This window comes from Acanthopagrus latus, chromosome 22 (assembly GCF_904848185.1).
Source record: "Acanthopagrus latus isolate v.2019 chromosome 22, fAcaLat1.1, whole genome shotgun sequence".
Taxonomy (NCBI): domain Eukaryota; kingdom Metazoa; phylum Chordata; class Actinopteri; order Spariformes; family Sparidae; genus Acanthopagrus; species Acanthopagrus latus.
In genome coordinates, this window is record NC_051060.1 from 9,344,679 (window position 1) to 9,360,192 (window position 15,514).

At 46.3% G+C, this 15,514-nt stretch overlaps 1 protein-coding gene across 2 annotated transcripts in view; it reads right to left on the bottom strand.

Moving 5' to 3' along the window:
• The window catches only part of map3k5 (mitogen-activated protein kinase kinase kinase 5), a 75,302-nt gene extending 61,115 nt beyond the window's left edge, over window positions 1-14,187 (bottom strand). The window contains exon 1 of one of the 2 annotated variants that reach the window (XM_037086274.1): window positions 13,150-14,187. In XM_037086274.1, coding sequence (XP_036942169.1) covers window positions 13,150-13,579 — 430 coding nt within the window. In that variant the 5' untranslated portion in view covers window positions 13,580-14,187. The remainder of the gene's footprint in view (window positions 1-13,149) is intronic. The other variant, XM_037086275.1, reaches the window with a different exon arrangement.
• Between the last annotated feature and the right edge of the window lie 1,327 nt (window positions 14,188-15,514).

The window sequence follows — 15,514 nt, forward strand, 5'->3', positions numbered from 1 at the left end:
GTTTAGCTTCCAGCAAAAATCCATTTTGTATCACTGTGAACTAAATACTGTCCTTTTTTTCATTTTGGACTGACTGATGGGAAGCTCCAAAACACACAAAGACTTTAAACACAGCCGTCACCTCTGGCTGCGATAAACCGGTGATTAGTGTTTTAATTGAAAGAAACAATGGACGTATGAATGAACAATGAAAGTAATTGTTACCTGCAGCCCTCTTTTTAAATATGTATCCCCTGATAGAACCAGCTCCTCATAATAAACAGTGCTGCATCTGTAAGCACTGAGAACATAATCGTGACAAGCATCTGACTATATGACTAAACAAACAAAGAGAGGAAATGCCTCACACTTCAAAGCCCTGTCAGCATGTTGTGAACACACTCGAATAAAATGTCACACTTCCCCCTGTAATGGCAGGCTATGTTTGAAAGGCTTTTTGTGTTCTGCCAGTAGTTTCATGCCGTATTAATGGTCGACGATCCCGAGCAAATGGAACGACGAGCGCCGCAGACGGTAGCCGTGACTTTGCAGGATTTCGACGTCGGAGCGGCTGAATGTTTCTGGAGAGCCCTCAGATGTCGTGATTGCTTACCAACGCGCCATCACAGCTGAGCGTGTGCCAGCGCAACGGCAGGCCTGCCAACATAGCGTCGACAGAAGGCGGCGTAAAAGCCAGTAGCAGAGTAACTTGAGTCATCCTGTCACGCTTCGTCACGCCCCCCCGCCCCACGACACATGATCACATGTGCTCACCTCAGCTGTCGTCGTAGTCATCGCTATCACCTCAAGTCAGTAGTAAACCCGAGTCTATCCACACCAGCAACAGATTACGACCAAAACATGCGTGGCCGATGCCCTCATAATCCTGCTATACACCTCCTACGGCTCAACCTGCTACCGCTGACCAAAACCAAATTGATTCCCTCGCCTACTGCTCAGAGCAGAGGAGGAAAAATAATTCGATACTCTCGCACTGTTTGGCTCTCAGCAGCGCTCGGCCTAGCTGCTGCAGGTTCCTCAGGCCCAGCGGTGCCTCTGAGGGGGAGAGAGGAGGGAGGAGAGGGGGAGGAAGGGTGATGAGGTGCATGAATTCGCTGGAGATCGTTCTGGTGTCTCTGGTATAGATCCTCCTCAGACCTCCCCCAGCTACACAGGCTCATTTCAGACGCTGGGGGGGGGAGGTTGTCTGCTCGATTTTATAATCGCAGCAGGATCTAAATGGCACTGGATAGTGAATATGGATTATTTCAAAGTGTCTTTTGTCTTTTTCCCTCTCTGCGCTCAGAGCCAAATGGAGGGAACACATTTGGACACAAAGAAATCTATTTTAATGAGTGTGGGCTGTTGAGAAATGTAAACAGCCACTACCGGCAGCCTTTAGCGATAAACAGAGACTGCGTGCATCACCGACACTTTACATGGCTGTAGCTGTACCAACAACTGCTTTCATCAATGATTCATCTGTAGATATGAGTGCGCACGATCATTGTTGACCCTGGTAACACAAATCTGGGATCAAATACTCGCAGTTCACTTAATAAGAGTTTTTCCTGGAGCTTTCAGCCTCGTGGAACAGCTGCCTTAAGCTTTGGCTCACACCGCGCGATGATACCTGAGTAAGCGCCATTCACTGCAGAGGGCAGAGAGATCAACCAAAATACATCACACAAATCCGTACGTTGTTTTTTCTGAATAATCAATTAATCTACAAGTTAAAGTGGAAAAATGCCTCTCACAACTTTGAATAAATTCTTCAACGACTAAATGTTATGCTGGTCTCTGACGATGAAGCGGCACAAGACGTCAAAATATGGTCAAAGGCAGAGAATGAAAGGTAGCGAGTGAGACAGATTTATCCAGGACATCCTGAAGCGTGGTTTAGATTATCTTGATGAAATGAAAAAAAATCTAATTTAATTGTTTTATCCAACCAACAGATAATTGATTTACAGTGCAGCAAATCCTCGCATTATGGCTCAAATGATGACAGTGAAACGAGTCATTTTGTGTGAGTTGTGATGCTAAATGAAGTGTAGCCACAGTTTTACAGCCGCTTCTTTCACAAAGTAAGCTTATGGATTTTTGGGCCCCAGTACATCACAGGATGTAGTTATCATGTGGTTCTGCTTGGCTAGCAACATTAGCCTCCTGGCTGTCATCCATCTCGTCGACCGGAGCCGACTGAAAACATCAGTCATTACATTATTACATGGGAATGAAAATACCAGTCGTGAAGAAATTCTCAAGCAGTGCCTTCTGAAAAACTTCCAAACATCTTTTGAAAACTAAACACTTTTGAACAAATAAAAGTGGTATCATCAACAAAAGTTTTGGTTACCTACGTAGTAAAACTAGCAGTGGCTCTTCCGCGGCATCGCTGATATATTCCCCACCATTATTCCTCTGCTTACAGGGCCACAGCATATTTCATATCATCTGCTGTCCCTCTGTTTGCATGTGTAGGCATGTTCCCTTAACCGTGGCATAATAACACTTCATATTTGTGAAATGTCACCACGCCGCAATGCTAAAAGCACTGCAATTACTCTGCGGCAGCATTGTTTACGTTGGTCACTCAGGGGCCGGCCACGAAGGCCTGCATTTTTATTGTGTTTGACTCTGAGTAGGCAGGAACAGGACAGGTACAGGACATAAATAAAGCACTCGTTACAATCAATTGCATAACGACTACACGTTGATGCTGTAACCATGGAGACTCGGCGAGGCTAAAAGATGTGTGGTGAAACCCTCGGTGAGCTGCTGCTGCTGCTGCTGCTGCTGAGGTTACTCCCCTTCTCCTTTAGGTGGACGGAGGGAAAGAGGCTCGCGTTTCTGGAGCGGAGTGCAGTGGGGAGATTTCCCTGGAGCTCGTCCCACACGGAGGACAGAAAGTGGAATTACTCTCTCCGAGCTCCACTGGAAATAATTTCCCGCACTCGAGAACTCTTTTTTCCTCCCCCCCTAAAAAAAAAAAAAAAAAAAAAAAGGGGGGGGGGCCTTGGAGGGCATGATGTCCAAATTCTCTGCCAAATTTCCAGAAATGGCAGAAATGGGTTGCTGCGTCCCTGTGTGTTGTGGCAGCTGCGGGATGATTACGTCTTGTCCTTGTGCCGCAGGTGATAATTTGATGTTGTTGGGTTGAAGTGACATGAAGGATAACAGAGCTGCAGAGTGGAGCACAGAGACTTAGACCCAAGACAGAGTTAACAGTGCCCTCAGGAGTCCTCTTACACGCGAACAGTTATGTTTGCATTCTTTCTCTTATCTCAAAATGCATTGGGTGTATCCCGTAAGCCTTTCAGTGATGTAGAATGCATTTTTTGTCCTCACATTTTGTAACTGTATTCGTCATATTTTCATTGTTTCTCTCCATGGTTGGTTTGAATAGATTCTTTCCTGCCTTTTTTTTTCTGGCAAACTGCTACTTGGTTCTTTGCTGGCCAGATCAGGGTCGGGCGATTGTTTCTGTCTCTCTATCGTTCCAATGACTTTGCATTGTAAAACAGTATTCAAGTCTTCATTTTCGATCTACTGAAATACTGGGTCTCGCTCTAAAAAGACTTGAGTTTTGAGACCCGAAAAAAAGAACAAAACACCTCCGAGGGATGTCGTTATTCAGTTCTTCTGCAAACTTTCTCAGACGGCTCGCCTCGTCAGCTTGTTCTAGATATGCCAAAACCAAAAAAACTAGTGGCGCGACGGTCCCAGGTAGAAACAAGGCGCTGCATGTTTCCCCCTCAGCGTGACGTCACCATTACTCATGCACAACGACATCTTCACTGTGCCAGCTGCCCTTTCACCACACTTAACGTCTCGACACATGGAAGGGAAACAAATACATACAAAGTCTAAAAATTGATTCATTTTGATGCACCTGTGTCACCGAAAGGCAGAGAGGAAATTGTCCCTAGATGTGGTCAGATAACTATGATAAATTCTAAATCATGTTCAGCTACGTGTGAGGCCAAAAAGCCCCAGATGAAAACAGCCAGCTGCGGCTTTCTCCCAAAAATACAACCCTGGGAATGGAAGAAAAAGCACCATACAAGTCTTTCGACTGAGCATTTTTGTCCGCAAATATATCTCAACTCCCCAAGGATCGTATGGGAAATACTAGACAATGGTTATTCTGTCGTTTAGACGCCCTGCCCAGCAGAGAAACTAATGCTCCCATTATTTTTAGACACAAGTGTGCTCGAAAGAAACAACCCAAAGCCCTGAAAACACCGCGATGCAGGAAATGAGACCAACCTGCCAGTTGCACCTTTCGTCTGGCAGACTGGCCCTTTTAAATCTGTGCTGCGCGTTGTTGCCTTTTCAACACACCCAGAGATTTTACAAACTCGCAGCACCGTGGCCCCGAGGGGGGGGAGAGCGAGCTGAGAACAGAATGTGAATTCATCCGCAGCTGACAAACGCGGCGGGAGAAACCCGTGCTGCCGTGCGAGCTGCCCCAACCTGCCTACTTGATTTACTTCCTGCTCTCCTCTTCGCCGAAACAGAATTCACAGTAACAAAGGGGATTTGTATTTATGCCAAGTAAACAATGTTGCCGCCTCGTCATGATTACTTCTCATGGAGGGATTGAGGAACAAATGTGCTTGTTTGCAGGACGCAGCAGCGGAATGAGACTGCACTGAGCAGGAGTTTAAAACTTCAGCTGCAGATCCTGAGAAGTGGAGGAAATAAGAGTTTTCCCCCTGAAACTGCTGAAAAACCTCACAAACCATCAAAAGCGTACCAGTTACTGCACACTGTGTCAGAGGTGTTGAAGTATTCTATCCATCAAGACTGAAATATGATTTACCCCGACATCGTATACACGTATTCATGGCACCCAGAGGATGAATCATAATTACTTTATGTAATTGACTTTTCACTTGCGTTACCAGGATGTCCAACTTCTTACATAAACACTGAAATATTGCAATACTAAATGACATTATCACCAACCTCGAGCTGTACTTTGTGGTACTGTGCTAACTAGCTAATGTTAGCATGCTAGCACACTTTATGTTTATGTCTGTGTGAGAATTTTGACCGTGGGCTCCGTCCTCTACTAAATACTGTTGGTGGAAAGAAAATGTGGTTTTGCAGTAAGCATAGCATAATCTACTGCCCTAATGTGAGCTAGCTAGCATTAGCGACTTTGGCCTTAGCTGGCATTAGAAATTTTACCGTTTGGTAGCTAGCGTTAGCAATGTTAGCCAGTGCACGGACTGGTAACCTCTTGAGGGGGGGGCAGATGATTTACACTTGTAGGGCTTGTTGGTAGCCTTCATGTGAGGGTTGTTTTGACATAAAGGTTTCACATGATTTACACGAACAGTCACACATTAGCGTGCTGTGCTAATGTGCTGATGGCTGTTGGCAGCCTACAGATGAGTAACCAAGCGTGAGAAGAGAAAGGGCAGGGAGCTCTGCTGGTGTGTAAACTCTCGAAGCGCTTCGACAACACACCCGAAAAGAGTTGTATTTCATCTAGTAACATGAAACCACGGGAAAAAAAAAATATTCGCCCCCTTTCCTCAGCCACCCATGCTTTGCTTTCATCACACACACCGTTTTGCATCCACTTCACTGTGTGACCTTTGCGGTACATGTGCAGAATCGCAACACTGAAGCGAACCGGCTTAAAGCCGCCGAGTGCGTGAGAAGAGTACTGTAAAGACTGACGAGTGTCAAACCTCCGTCGACTGGAGACGGGTCGCAATCTCCTCAGCTCCAATATTCAGACTCTCAAATCAAAGTGCTGCTCCATACCTTTTCCCCAGCTGATCGCCCAGACAACAGCATCATCTTACTGATCTGTGAGGTAGATAGAGTTACTGATTGCTTTCTTGCACCTTATCATCATCATATCGTGAGTCGGTCTGTCTCGCCCTCCGCTGTTTTCTGAAGACGCTGGCTACCCACCCCTGGCGCCTTTCACCTCGAATGAACCCCAGATACGACCTGAGAGGGAGCTTTGATGCACACCGCTCCTCCGCCTCCTGTCATTTTTCTGTGGAGCACTTAAAGAGATTTGCCCTGATTTTATCCAGCAGTACACTGCACTCACAACATGCTCAGTGAATATAAAGAACACTCTCTTAAAGAGGCCTGGGGGGGTTCTGTTATTAATCTGCAGAACATGCAAACATGTCAAAGCAAATCAAAACCTGATGTAATGTGACGGTTTGCTATAAGCTTCCGATTTTGAGTCAACACTATACTTCCTGTTGAGAAATACCAGCGTGAAAAGAAACTTTTCCTCAATGACACTGCGCTTCTCCCACTGAGGTGAAGTCACTCCTCCCCAGACGCCAGTGAGCGACCTGTGGGCTAATTCCCTCCGACCTTGTGCTCTCTAACCTCTGACGGGCAGCCAAGCATGCAGAGTAAACAGGAGGGAGGATAAACAACTTAGCGGAGCGCCAGCTGATGGGATTTCGGAGCAGTCGGGGAGCTGAGCGCACAGTCTAATGCTGGTGAATACAGAAGACGCTGTCAGCTGACGCCCCGGAGGTGTTGACACTGAACATAGTAGGGCCTCACGTGCTGCGCCAGAGTTACATCTGCACACTGTTTGTGTCTAAACCCACAGCATTAAAGATGTATGGGAAAACAACTGAATCCAACAAATCTAACATGTAGAAACTGGTAGAATATGTAACACTGCTAATAACGTCACTGCAGTTGAATTATTTGTCTGCTTTGGCAGGACTTTCAGCATTTTTAAAAAAAAGAACAAAACCCGGCAGAAAGATACATTGATTTCAATTGTGGATTTACTCAAGCGGATGAAACTTCTTTCATCAAGCTCAGCTTTGGTGACACATTTCCTTCCATCTGACCACCAGAATCTTGACGGCGTCGCCCTTTGAGGAAATGCAACCAAAATGGAGGAAGCTATCACAGCCTGCTGCGTTGCCCCATCCAGTTTTATTGAAACCCTCTGCTGTCGGCGTATGAACCGCTCCACAAAAAGGTTTACATACACGCCCATAGGCGGCCAAGCCAGCAAGCTTTGACAGTTAGCTCTGCAGAAGTTCATGTACTAACAGTTAGCGAGCGAGCTACGACAGAGAGCCCGTTTTCACGTCTTGTTCTACAACATACATCATGTCGGTACATAACCCACTTGTGAATTTTAAAGCACTGACTTGTTGCTATCCAGTGGCTCAATGAGGTTACACAAAGACTCATATTCCTTCTCCTCTTTACAGGCTGAAGTTAGCTTAAAAAGTTAAAGTTTGTATAGTACAGAAATCCGCTTGAAAGCCCCTACAGGCTTTTCTTTAATGGTACCGGGGCGATGCCAACTTGATGTCATCCCAGTAGCTCTCTGCAGCTGTAGCTTTGGCTCGACAGCTACGGGAACTCACCAGCTAGCCCTGAGTGCAGCTGGAGAAATTACAAAGGACGCTGCCGATTTCAAGACGTGGATGAATTTTTTGCTGAGCCACTCAAACCCTACGTCGCCTAACGGTCACCACTGAGCAGCTCTGGTGCGATTTAGCGCCGCCCTTAGTGCTGCTACAGGTCGATCAATTGACCGGTGTCCGATCAATTCTCTGTGTGACGACCTTGATAATCAATATACAACATAAGACACCATTAAGGCACGAATAAAGAAAAATGTTCCACTTCCAGCCTCACAAATTTATGGATTTGTGCTTATTTTTGTGTGTATTAATGCGCTACATGATGATGAAAATACCTTTGTTTGTTAGCCTTGGCCTTGCTTAGGCATCTAAACAGTTTCCAGCAAGAATAAAAAACATTTTTTTTCCTTTCTAGAATAATGTAAATGTAAGTTGAAGGAAGTTGAAGGCCACTGTAGGCCATACAGGTGTAATGTACCTGTGAGCAAATGTGTTTACTCAACATTAAGTGTAGTGTTGTCGTGCCCAACATGCTTTCAAAAATCTTTTCCAGCTCGTGACTCCCCCACCTTGGAGCTCAACAATGGGCCTCTCTCAGCCCCCCATCCCTGAAGTAAAAACACGAGTGGAAAGCCATGAAACCATTTCGGAGCTGTATCTGTGCCGCCGGCAGAGTGGTGAGCGGTGGGGTCGAGCTCTCAGCAGAAAACAAGGGGTGAGCAAACACTCAGACTGAGGTGAAGCTGCTTTTTCCAAGTGCCCAGGAACTGCTCAAAAACCCATTGTGCTCACTGTAAATGACACTGCGATGTAGCTCAACGATCAACCAGAGGGACAAAGCTGTGACCTGACCCGCTAAAATCAGGTGCAACAACACAAGTTTGTCCAGTTGATCCCTGATGAATTCAAATTTTTACTGCTGCATTTCGAACACTGAACCCGGGGTGTTCAGGCGCCATCTGTTGTTGTTTCGGCTCGACGTGTTTCCGCGCAGCATCGGAACGCTGATATGCATCAGCGCGAACTGTCATTGTTGTGTTTTTTTTTTTCGCTCTTTTATTCAGTCTGACACTGACTTCTGAGCGGCTGCTTTCTATTTGGGAGACACAAAAAAAGATGCATTAGCGCTGCCTAGGAGCCGAAAGCTTGGCAACTGTCACGCCGACAGAAATGATGTGTCATTTGAAATGGATCGATCGAGCCCAATTAACTGTTAAGTGCTTCATTGTTGCCGTGCACTACAAGTCACGTGGACAACAATCAAAAACCCCACAGCATGTATTACTTGACTTACTTATTAAGGCAGAATCAGATATAAGAACTGAATCCTCTTGGTTAATGCCTTAAGTCCCCGTTTGGATATTTAATTAATTATTTTCAGCCCAGATGCCAGGGTGTAATGTTAGCAGTTAGCGTTTTTCGCAAGCCGCAAACCGGTCCAAGGTCGACACCTTCACTTTATATGTGTATCAGCAACTTTTAACATCGGGGGGGTAGGATGGCGGTATTACAAGCAGACGAGGCTGGCCAACTTCAAGTCACACCACTGCATATTCTTTCGGACACCCGGGGATATTTCTAGCCATGTTTGTGGCTTCAAAACCGGAAGTCTTAAGGAGTCCTGCAGACATTTCCAGCTGTTTTTGTTGCCATCAAACTGGGTGTTCTTCAAGGAGACCTGGGAATACTTTCCAGCTATTTTTGTGGAACCAGAACCAGGTGTTTATCAAAAGGAGACCTGCAGACATTTCCAGCCGTGGAGACAGTACTGGGTATTTTAAACCAAACCGTGATGGTTTCCTAAACCCTTACCAAGTGGTTTTTGTGCCTAAACCTAACCAGAGCTCGATCACAGCGTTGAGAGAGGAGAGAACTGCAAAATCCATCCGGAACGAACGTGAAGTTGGAACAGGGTTAACCCTAACCCTAAAGAGAGTTCAGTTTGAACTTCTCTGTGGTTTTGCTCAAAGGCAATTAGCTGAAATGGATTCTGGCGATTGGCTTGATCGGTCGCAAGACCTTGGAATTGCTGGTCAATGATTCAGCAATCAGGAATCCAATACATCTGGAATCTAGATTCTAACACAGACAGACAAAGAAGTTCATTCACCCTCTGCAGTTCACACTAAACCATCGTGCACTCTGCTCAGTCAGCGAATGTGCGCGTTCAGTATTCAACAGAGGTTAGTTTAGGGGCTCTACAGCTCGGCCTACATATATTAGAACCGCATGGCTTGAGTCAGGAGAGACGGAGGAGTGAGCACAACAAGCATATCGATCTTGGCTGCTGCTTTTTAAAGTGACCTCAAAAAATATTTCTCTCCGCGATCACTTCAAGCAGCTGCTCTCTGCAGCAAAAACAAGGTTTTCTGCAGGTGGATAAGGAGCGCTTGTTGTTTCTTGCCATTTACAAAGTAAGACAGATGAGTTATATGGCTGTCGCTGCTCATATATTGCATTTCTTCCCTGTGTTTTTATAACCGCCAGGAATTCCTCGCTCAGTCTGACATGCCTCAAAGCTGACAGAGGACACAGATAACAACCAAAACAGCGTCAGATCCACACAACTGTGATGTGGAAGTTCACTGTTACTGCACTGTATAGAATGGTGTTGTCAGGATGCTGGAATTTTCTAGCTTTGATACAACGCTATTACAACACAAGTGAAGGCATCACGCGTCGATATTTGGGAGGTTACTACAGATGAACCGTCCATTGCTAGTTTAAGTAGTGCTGAAACAATTAGTCAGTTAATTCAGTCAGTCCACAGAAGATTAATGGCCAGATTCTCATGAATGCCAAAGACGAACTGGTTCCAGCTTCTCAAATGTGAGAATATGCTAGAGCCTGATCAATGTGTCGTTTTGCCAGTATGACTGGATGACACTGGCCTTCCACAGATGTATCGGCATCAGCATGTACAATATGTCGTCTGACGTGCAGATACGAAGGCTTTATTTTTAGAGATGATGATGAAAAAGATGCTTGGGGTCACTTTCTGTTAATACACAATAAAGTTTGTACCTCAGTCGATGTATCAATATCGACATTTTTTTCACTCCCTGCAATGTGCCATCTGTGTCTACTCCAAAAATCAAGAATCTGTCGGGCAGCTTTTTTTTTTTGTTTGTTTTGTATCATTTTTGATCTAATATCTTTGTGTTTTGTCCTGGTGTCATCAGACGACGTCAATCGCATCTCTGGACACTGTAGAAATTAAAATGTGAATTAATGGACAATTACATTAACTGTTGTAAGTTGCAGCCCTATTGTTTACAAAATGTGCACTTTTTTTTGTTGCTGTAGGTTATCCACCTCTTATTCTTTCACCGTTGACTGGTCTCCAGTCAGTACCGTGTGATCTCACTGTGAGTAACACAGACTGGGCATCAAGTTCAACTCCACCTGATCGATATGACTTCAGAGCCCAAGTCTGACTGCAGGAGCAGAAACACTAGCTGAACTATGAGGAGAGAAAAGCCCCTGATGATAAGATGTGGTTACTCATTACTGTTGGAGAAAATGTGCGTCTGTATTTCTTTCCTGAACATTTCCTGAAGACTGGAGTCAGTCTCTGTTGTGTCCCAGCCAAACCTCCTTTTGAGGAGCACATTTTAGCGAACGGCCCGTCGCTGTGCTGGAGCCTAATGAATAGTCTTTACAGATTAGCACAAACTTTCAGCGCCTCTCTGAGCTCATTGTTTAAAGGTTTGTGTTGTCTGGCCTTCATCTCTGGTACACACTCGTGCAGGAAGAGGATGATGTGTGTGTGTGTGTGTGTGTGTGTGTGTGTGTGTGTGTGTTTGAGCAGATAGAGCAGACAGAGCACTTCTGGGAAAATGCCTCTGCCCTCCCCTGTGAATTATGAGAAAAATTCCACCGTAGTTCAGCGGAAAACAGCCGAATGAGAAAAAAAAGAACTCATTGTGTTTGTACAACTAATAACGTGATGTTGTGACAAGAAACAAGCCGGTATACGACTGTCTGCTTCCGCTACTGCTGCTCTTATTACGGAGGTCTGATGTGGGTCGCCACACGGAGGCATTTTAAAATAAAGTTCTTGCTCTATTTCCCACCAAACTTTTCAATTTTTGCCATCGCGTTTTTTTCAGCGTCTCTTCACACGTTGCTTCGGTCTCGGCATGGACCGAGCTTTTATTTATACTGTGAACATTTTGCTCAGTGTAATTTCGCTGAGCCCAACCAGACATCTTTCTATCAATTAGTTGTCAACTATCATAGTAATTGCCAGCTAGACTGTAGATAGTAATTTATCTTAAATAAAGGGCAAAAGTCTGGTTTCTTTCCTCGTCTTTGACAGTAAACTCAAACTTTGTGTCGTGGACAAAACAACACACTTGTAGACGTCAACCTGATTGAGATGTATCACCATTTTCTGACGTTTTATGGGCCAAAGCAATCTATTAACTGAGAAGATAATCATGAGAGTCATAAAAGAGAATACTGCTGTTAGTTGCAGCCAATGATCAAAATCTTTGCATTCATGAAGCCAACACGAAAGAATGTTATATTGATTAACTGAGTGTTTAAGCTCTAAACTGCGCCATATATGGTGGAAAGGGTTTTACAGGTGTGTGCTGGACACATCAGTCCCTATGGATCAGTTATAAAGCCATTAATAAGAAGGCATTTTGCGTTGCCAGGTTGTGGCAGGTGAAGACGAATGCAACTGTTGCTTTCAGCTTTCCTTCAGCGTTCCGTGCGCTGCATCTACTCTCACTACTCTCAGAGGCAGAGTTTGTTATCCGTGGCTGCCCTTGTCAGTAAAAACTCATTTCAGCGCCTTTAGACTCGCTCAGAGAACTAAATGTGTTCACATTTTCCTTCGCGTTTGTCCTTGAAAGTCAAAGTTTGTGTTCGAGCGACGGGGAGCAGCTTCCTAGAGTCTAACACGGTGACATTTAGCCGCATCCTTGAAGCTCACGTTCTGGAGATCTGCAGCAGACGCTGTTCTTTAAAAACGCTCTGAGGTTCTCAGTAGCGGCCATAGGTGTTTAAATCCTGTGAGATCCACTGAGCAGGAATACATACACTTGCTGCTGTTCCTTCCTCCTCCTCGACACGCCTGTACATTACAGCTGCTTTTTATTGCTTTCCAAAGCCTTTTTTTCCCCCCTCTTTCTTTCAGTGTTTATAATACCCACTGAACATTTCCAGCAGGATTAGGAGCAAGCTGCTACACACACGCGCTTTCACTCGGTTTGTAGATTCCAGTGGAAAGTCCAGCCTCACGGTTCAACCCATGACACTCCGGCACAATACTGGAGGTGCACAATGGAAGGGGAGGGGGAAACTGTGTGTGTGTGTGTGTGTGTGTGGATGGGAGGGGGGTAACAATCATGTCTATGTTGTGGAGCCATTAAACATCCCCACTGATGCTCCCTCTTGCTCAGTGCCTCCAGTCCTGACATGCAGCGCTGTGTTGTGCTCAGCGCTCTGAGCAACCTGTCCTGCAGGCAAACAGCTTCCAACAGAGAGGCGATACAGCAGTGCTGACCTTTGACCCCTGTGGTTAGCGTGCAGGAGAGGTGAGCATTCCTGTGGCATGCCAGCACTTCAGGGCTGACTGACTCTGGCTCAGGACCATTGATCTGATTGTTTAATCATTATAATGGAGGGTGATGATTAAGCGAAAGCTGATTCGAATGCATTAGGAAGACTTAACTTAGAGGAACAAGATCAAAAAAGATCTTGTTCAGTCAGCTGGGTTTTTTTTATTTTATTTTATTTAATTTCACTCGATTGATTTCAATCGACTCACCTGCGTTGTAGAAGCTGTCCAGCACGGTGGTTTCCCCAAAGTCCAGTTTACCAAAGTTCACCGTCTCCAGCTTGCTGCCCACCGTATCGCAGGCGTCCTTCAGGCACTGCAGAGCCATGTTCTCCGCGTTGTTCTGATGGAGCCCCTCTCCGTTCACCACGTACGCCACCGTCACCGGCCTGCTTTTGCCGGACTTCCCGGTGGAGAGCAAGCCGCCTCCATCCATCGGGCAGTCCCCGGCGGAGGGGCTGAGCCCCCCGCTGCTGACCATCGAGTCGTGCCAGAAAGTTCCAGCGGCGGGGATGCAGGAGGCGCCTCCACCTCCACCTCCTCCTGTGCTGCCGCTGCTGCTCGTGCCCTCCCCGGCGAGGCTCTCTCTGCAGCCCAAACAAGGCACCGGCAACGATATCCCGTCCTGGTCCTGACTCATCTTGTCTCGAGTGTCACTCACCGTCTCAAAGTGTGCGTGCCGAGGAGCCCTCCATGGAGAGCCAGCGTTACGCACGGCGGTTACCCATGGAGCGTCCGCACCGCGCGGCCACCGACGAGCAACCTCCTCCTCCTCACTCCGCTTCAACACAGGTAAACAGTCCGTCAGGGCGAAGCGTGCAGCTGCACATCATGCTGCATGTTTACTGTCGGCTGCACACGCCCGGGGGAGAAACAACAACAACAACAACAACAACAACAACCCGATATTGCTGCGGGACACTGCAGGTTTTTTTGAAGAAGTCACGACAATATTCCGAGGAGAGCAAAAACAAAGCCACCAAATCGGCGCATTCCTCCCTCCCACACCTCCCTCGGCTCTCCGCGCAACAGATCCACACACTTCCACAAAAGTTCAGCAACGCGGCCGGTGTCGGCGCAGCGACCGCCCACAGGACACGGGAATGTCACACGGAGGCGAAGAGCTGAGCGCCCGTTTGAAGCGTCGGATCGGATCGGAGCGACGAGCTCTTCAGCTCTCAGAGAGGGAGAGAGACAGAGAGAGAGAGCACGGTGCGCACGCATCGAGGGCGCCTTCATGTGCAGGCAGACCCTGCCCAGTTTCCACTGTTATCTCCCAGCCCAGACTCGCACTCACGCACGCTGGGCGGGGAGACATCAGTGGGAGTGTGGCGGAGCTGGGCGGAGACACGGTGGCCATATGTGGAGCCGTGCAGTTCAGGGAAAGGGAGCAAGTTCCCTGAAAAAAAAAAAAAAAAAAAAAGACACGACGAGAGCAAAAACACCCACTCAGCAGTATTTCAGCCCTCCGTGACGAGTGGGGTCCAGAAGTAGAAATAGTTGGTTCGCCGGTTAATCAGCTGGGGAAACTTCCAAACAAACAACAAGAACACCATGAACATTCATCTCCATCGTGATGTATCTATTCAGGGCTGGAAGCATTTCACTATGCTGCACACTAACCGCCCTGCTTCATCCATCGATCTCGTGTGATCTGTAAAGTTGCCCAGATTTCTGTGGTGGTGATCAGTCACGGCAAGCTCCTCTGCAGTAAGACGCTGCAGCCTCAATCTCTTTGACACATATGAGAGCTGACTTGAGTTAATGAACTCAATTAAAACAGGAGCTATTTCCTTCTAATTGCGTGTCACCTGTTGTAACATGGTGCTCCCTCTCGTTCCTGTCATGAGGGTGACCTCTAGTGGGAAACACTTGATATTACAGGTCAGTAACATTTTTCAAGTCACATTTAAAACCAATCAGCAGATATTTGTGGCTTTTTATGAAGACAGAGTACTTGTCCCTCTCAGGACCAGAACATTTAGTCGACACACACACACACACACACGTGGGCAGCTGTTTGGTTAAATATATTTAATCTGCTGCTTCTGACTAGACTCTAACTTTCTAATGTTTTATTTCGTCAGTGCCGGCACGTTGTCTTTATGAAAGAGTTGTTTTGGCTACGAGTACTTCGTTTCAAGTGCCCAAACTATTCTACAGCTGTTTCTACTTCAAGTGAGACCAGCGTTAAACCGCCCAAAGTTAAAGGTCCCATTCCCAAATAGTTAAATGCCGGCACGTAGCGATTGTAGGACAGGTGGGCCACCATCCCCTTTTATTACAAACAGGACCTTTAAAGTTATGATCTTTTCCCCAACATGAGCGTCTGTATTTCTTAGGCCATGACGGGTTAGAGGTAGGTGATCGCTCTGCCACCATATACTGGTGTAGTCTGTATTCCTAAAACTCTGAAATCAGTTATCGTTTGTTGTACATCCAGTTCCCTCCCCTCAAAGTCTTTGAGGTTTTTGAATTGGTCTTAGGTTAAATGCCCAACATGAGGTCTGTGGTTACCACAGGCTTAAGATATGTACACATTTTGTTCAGTGACATAAAATACAACATTGAATGG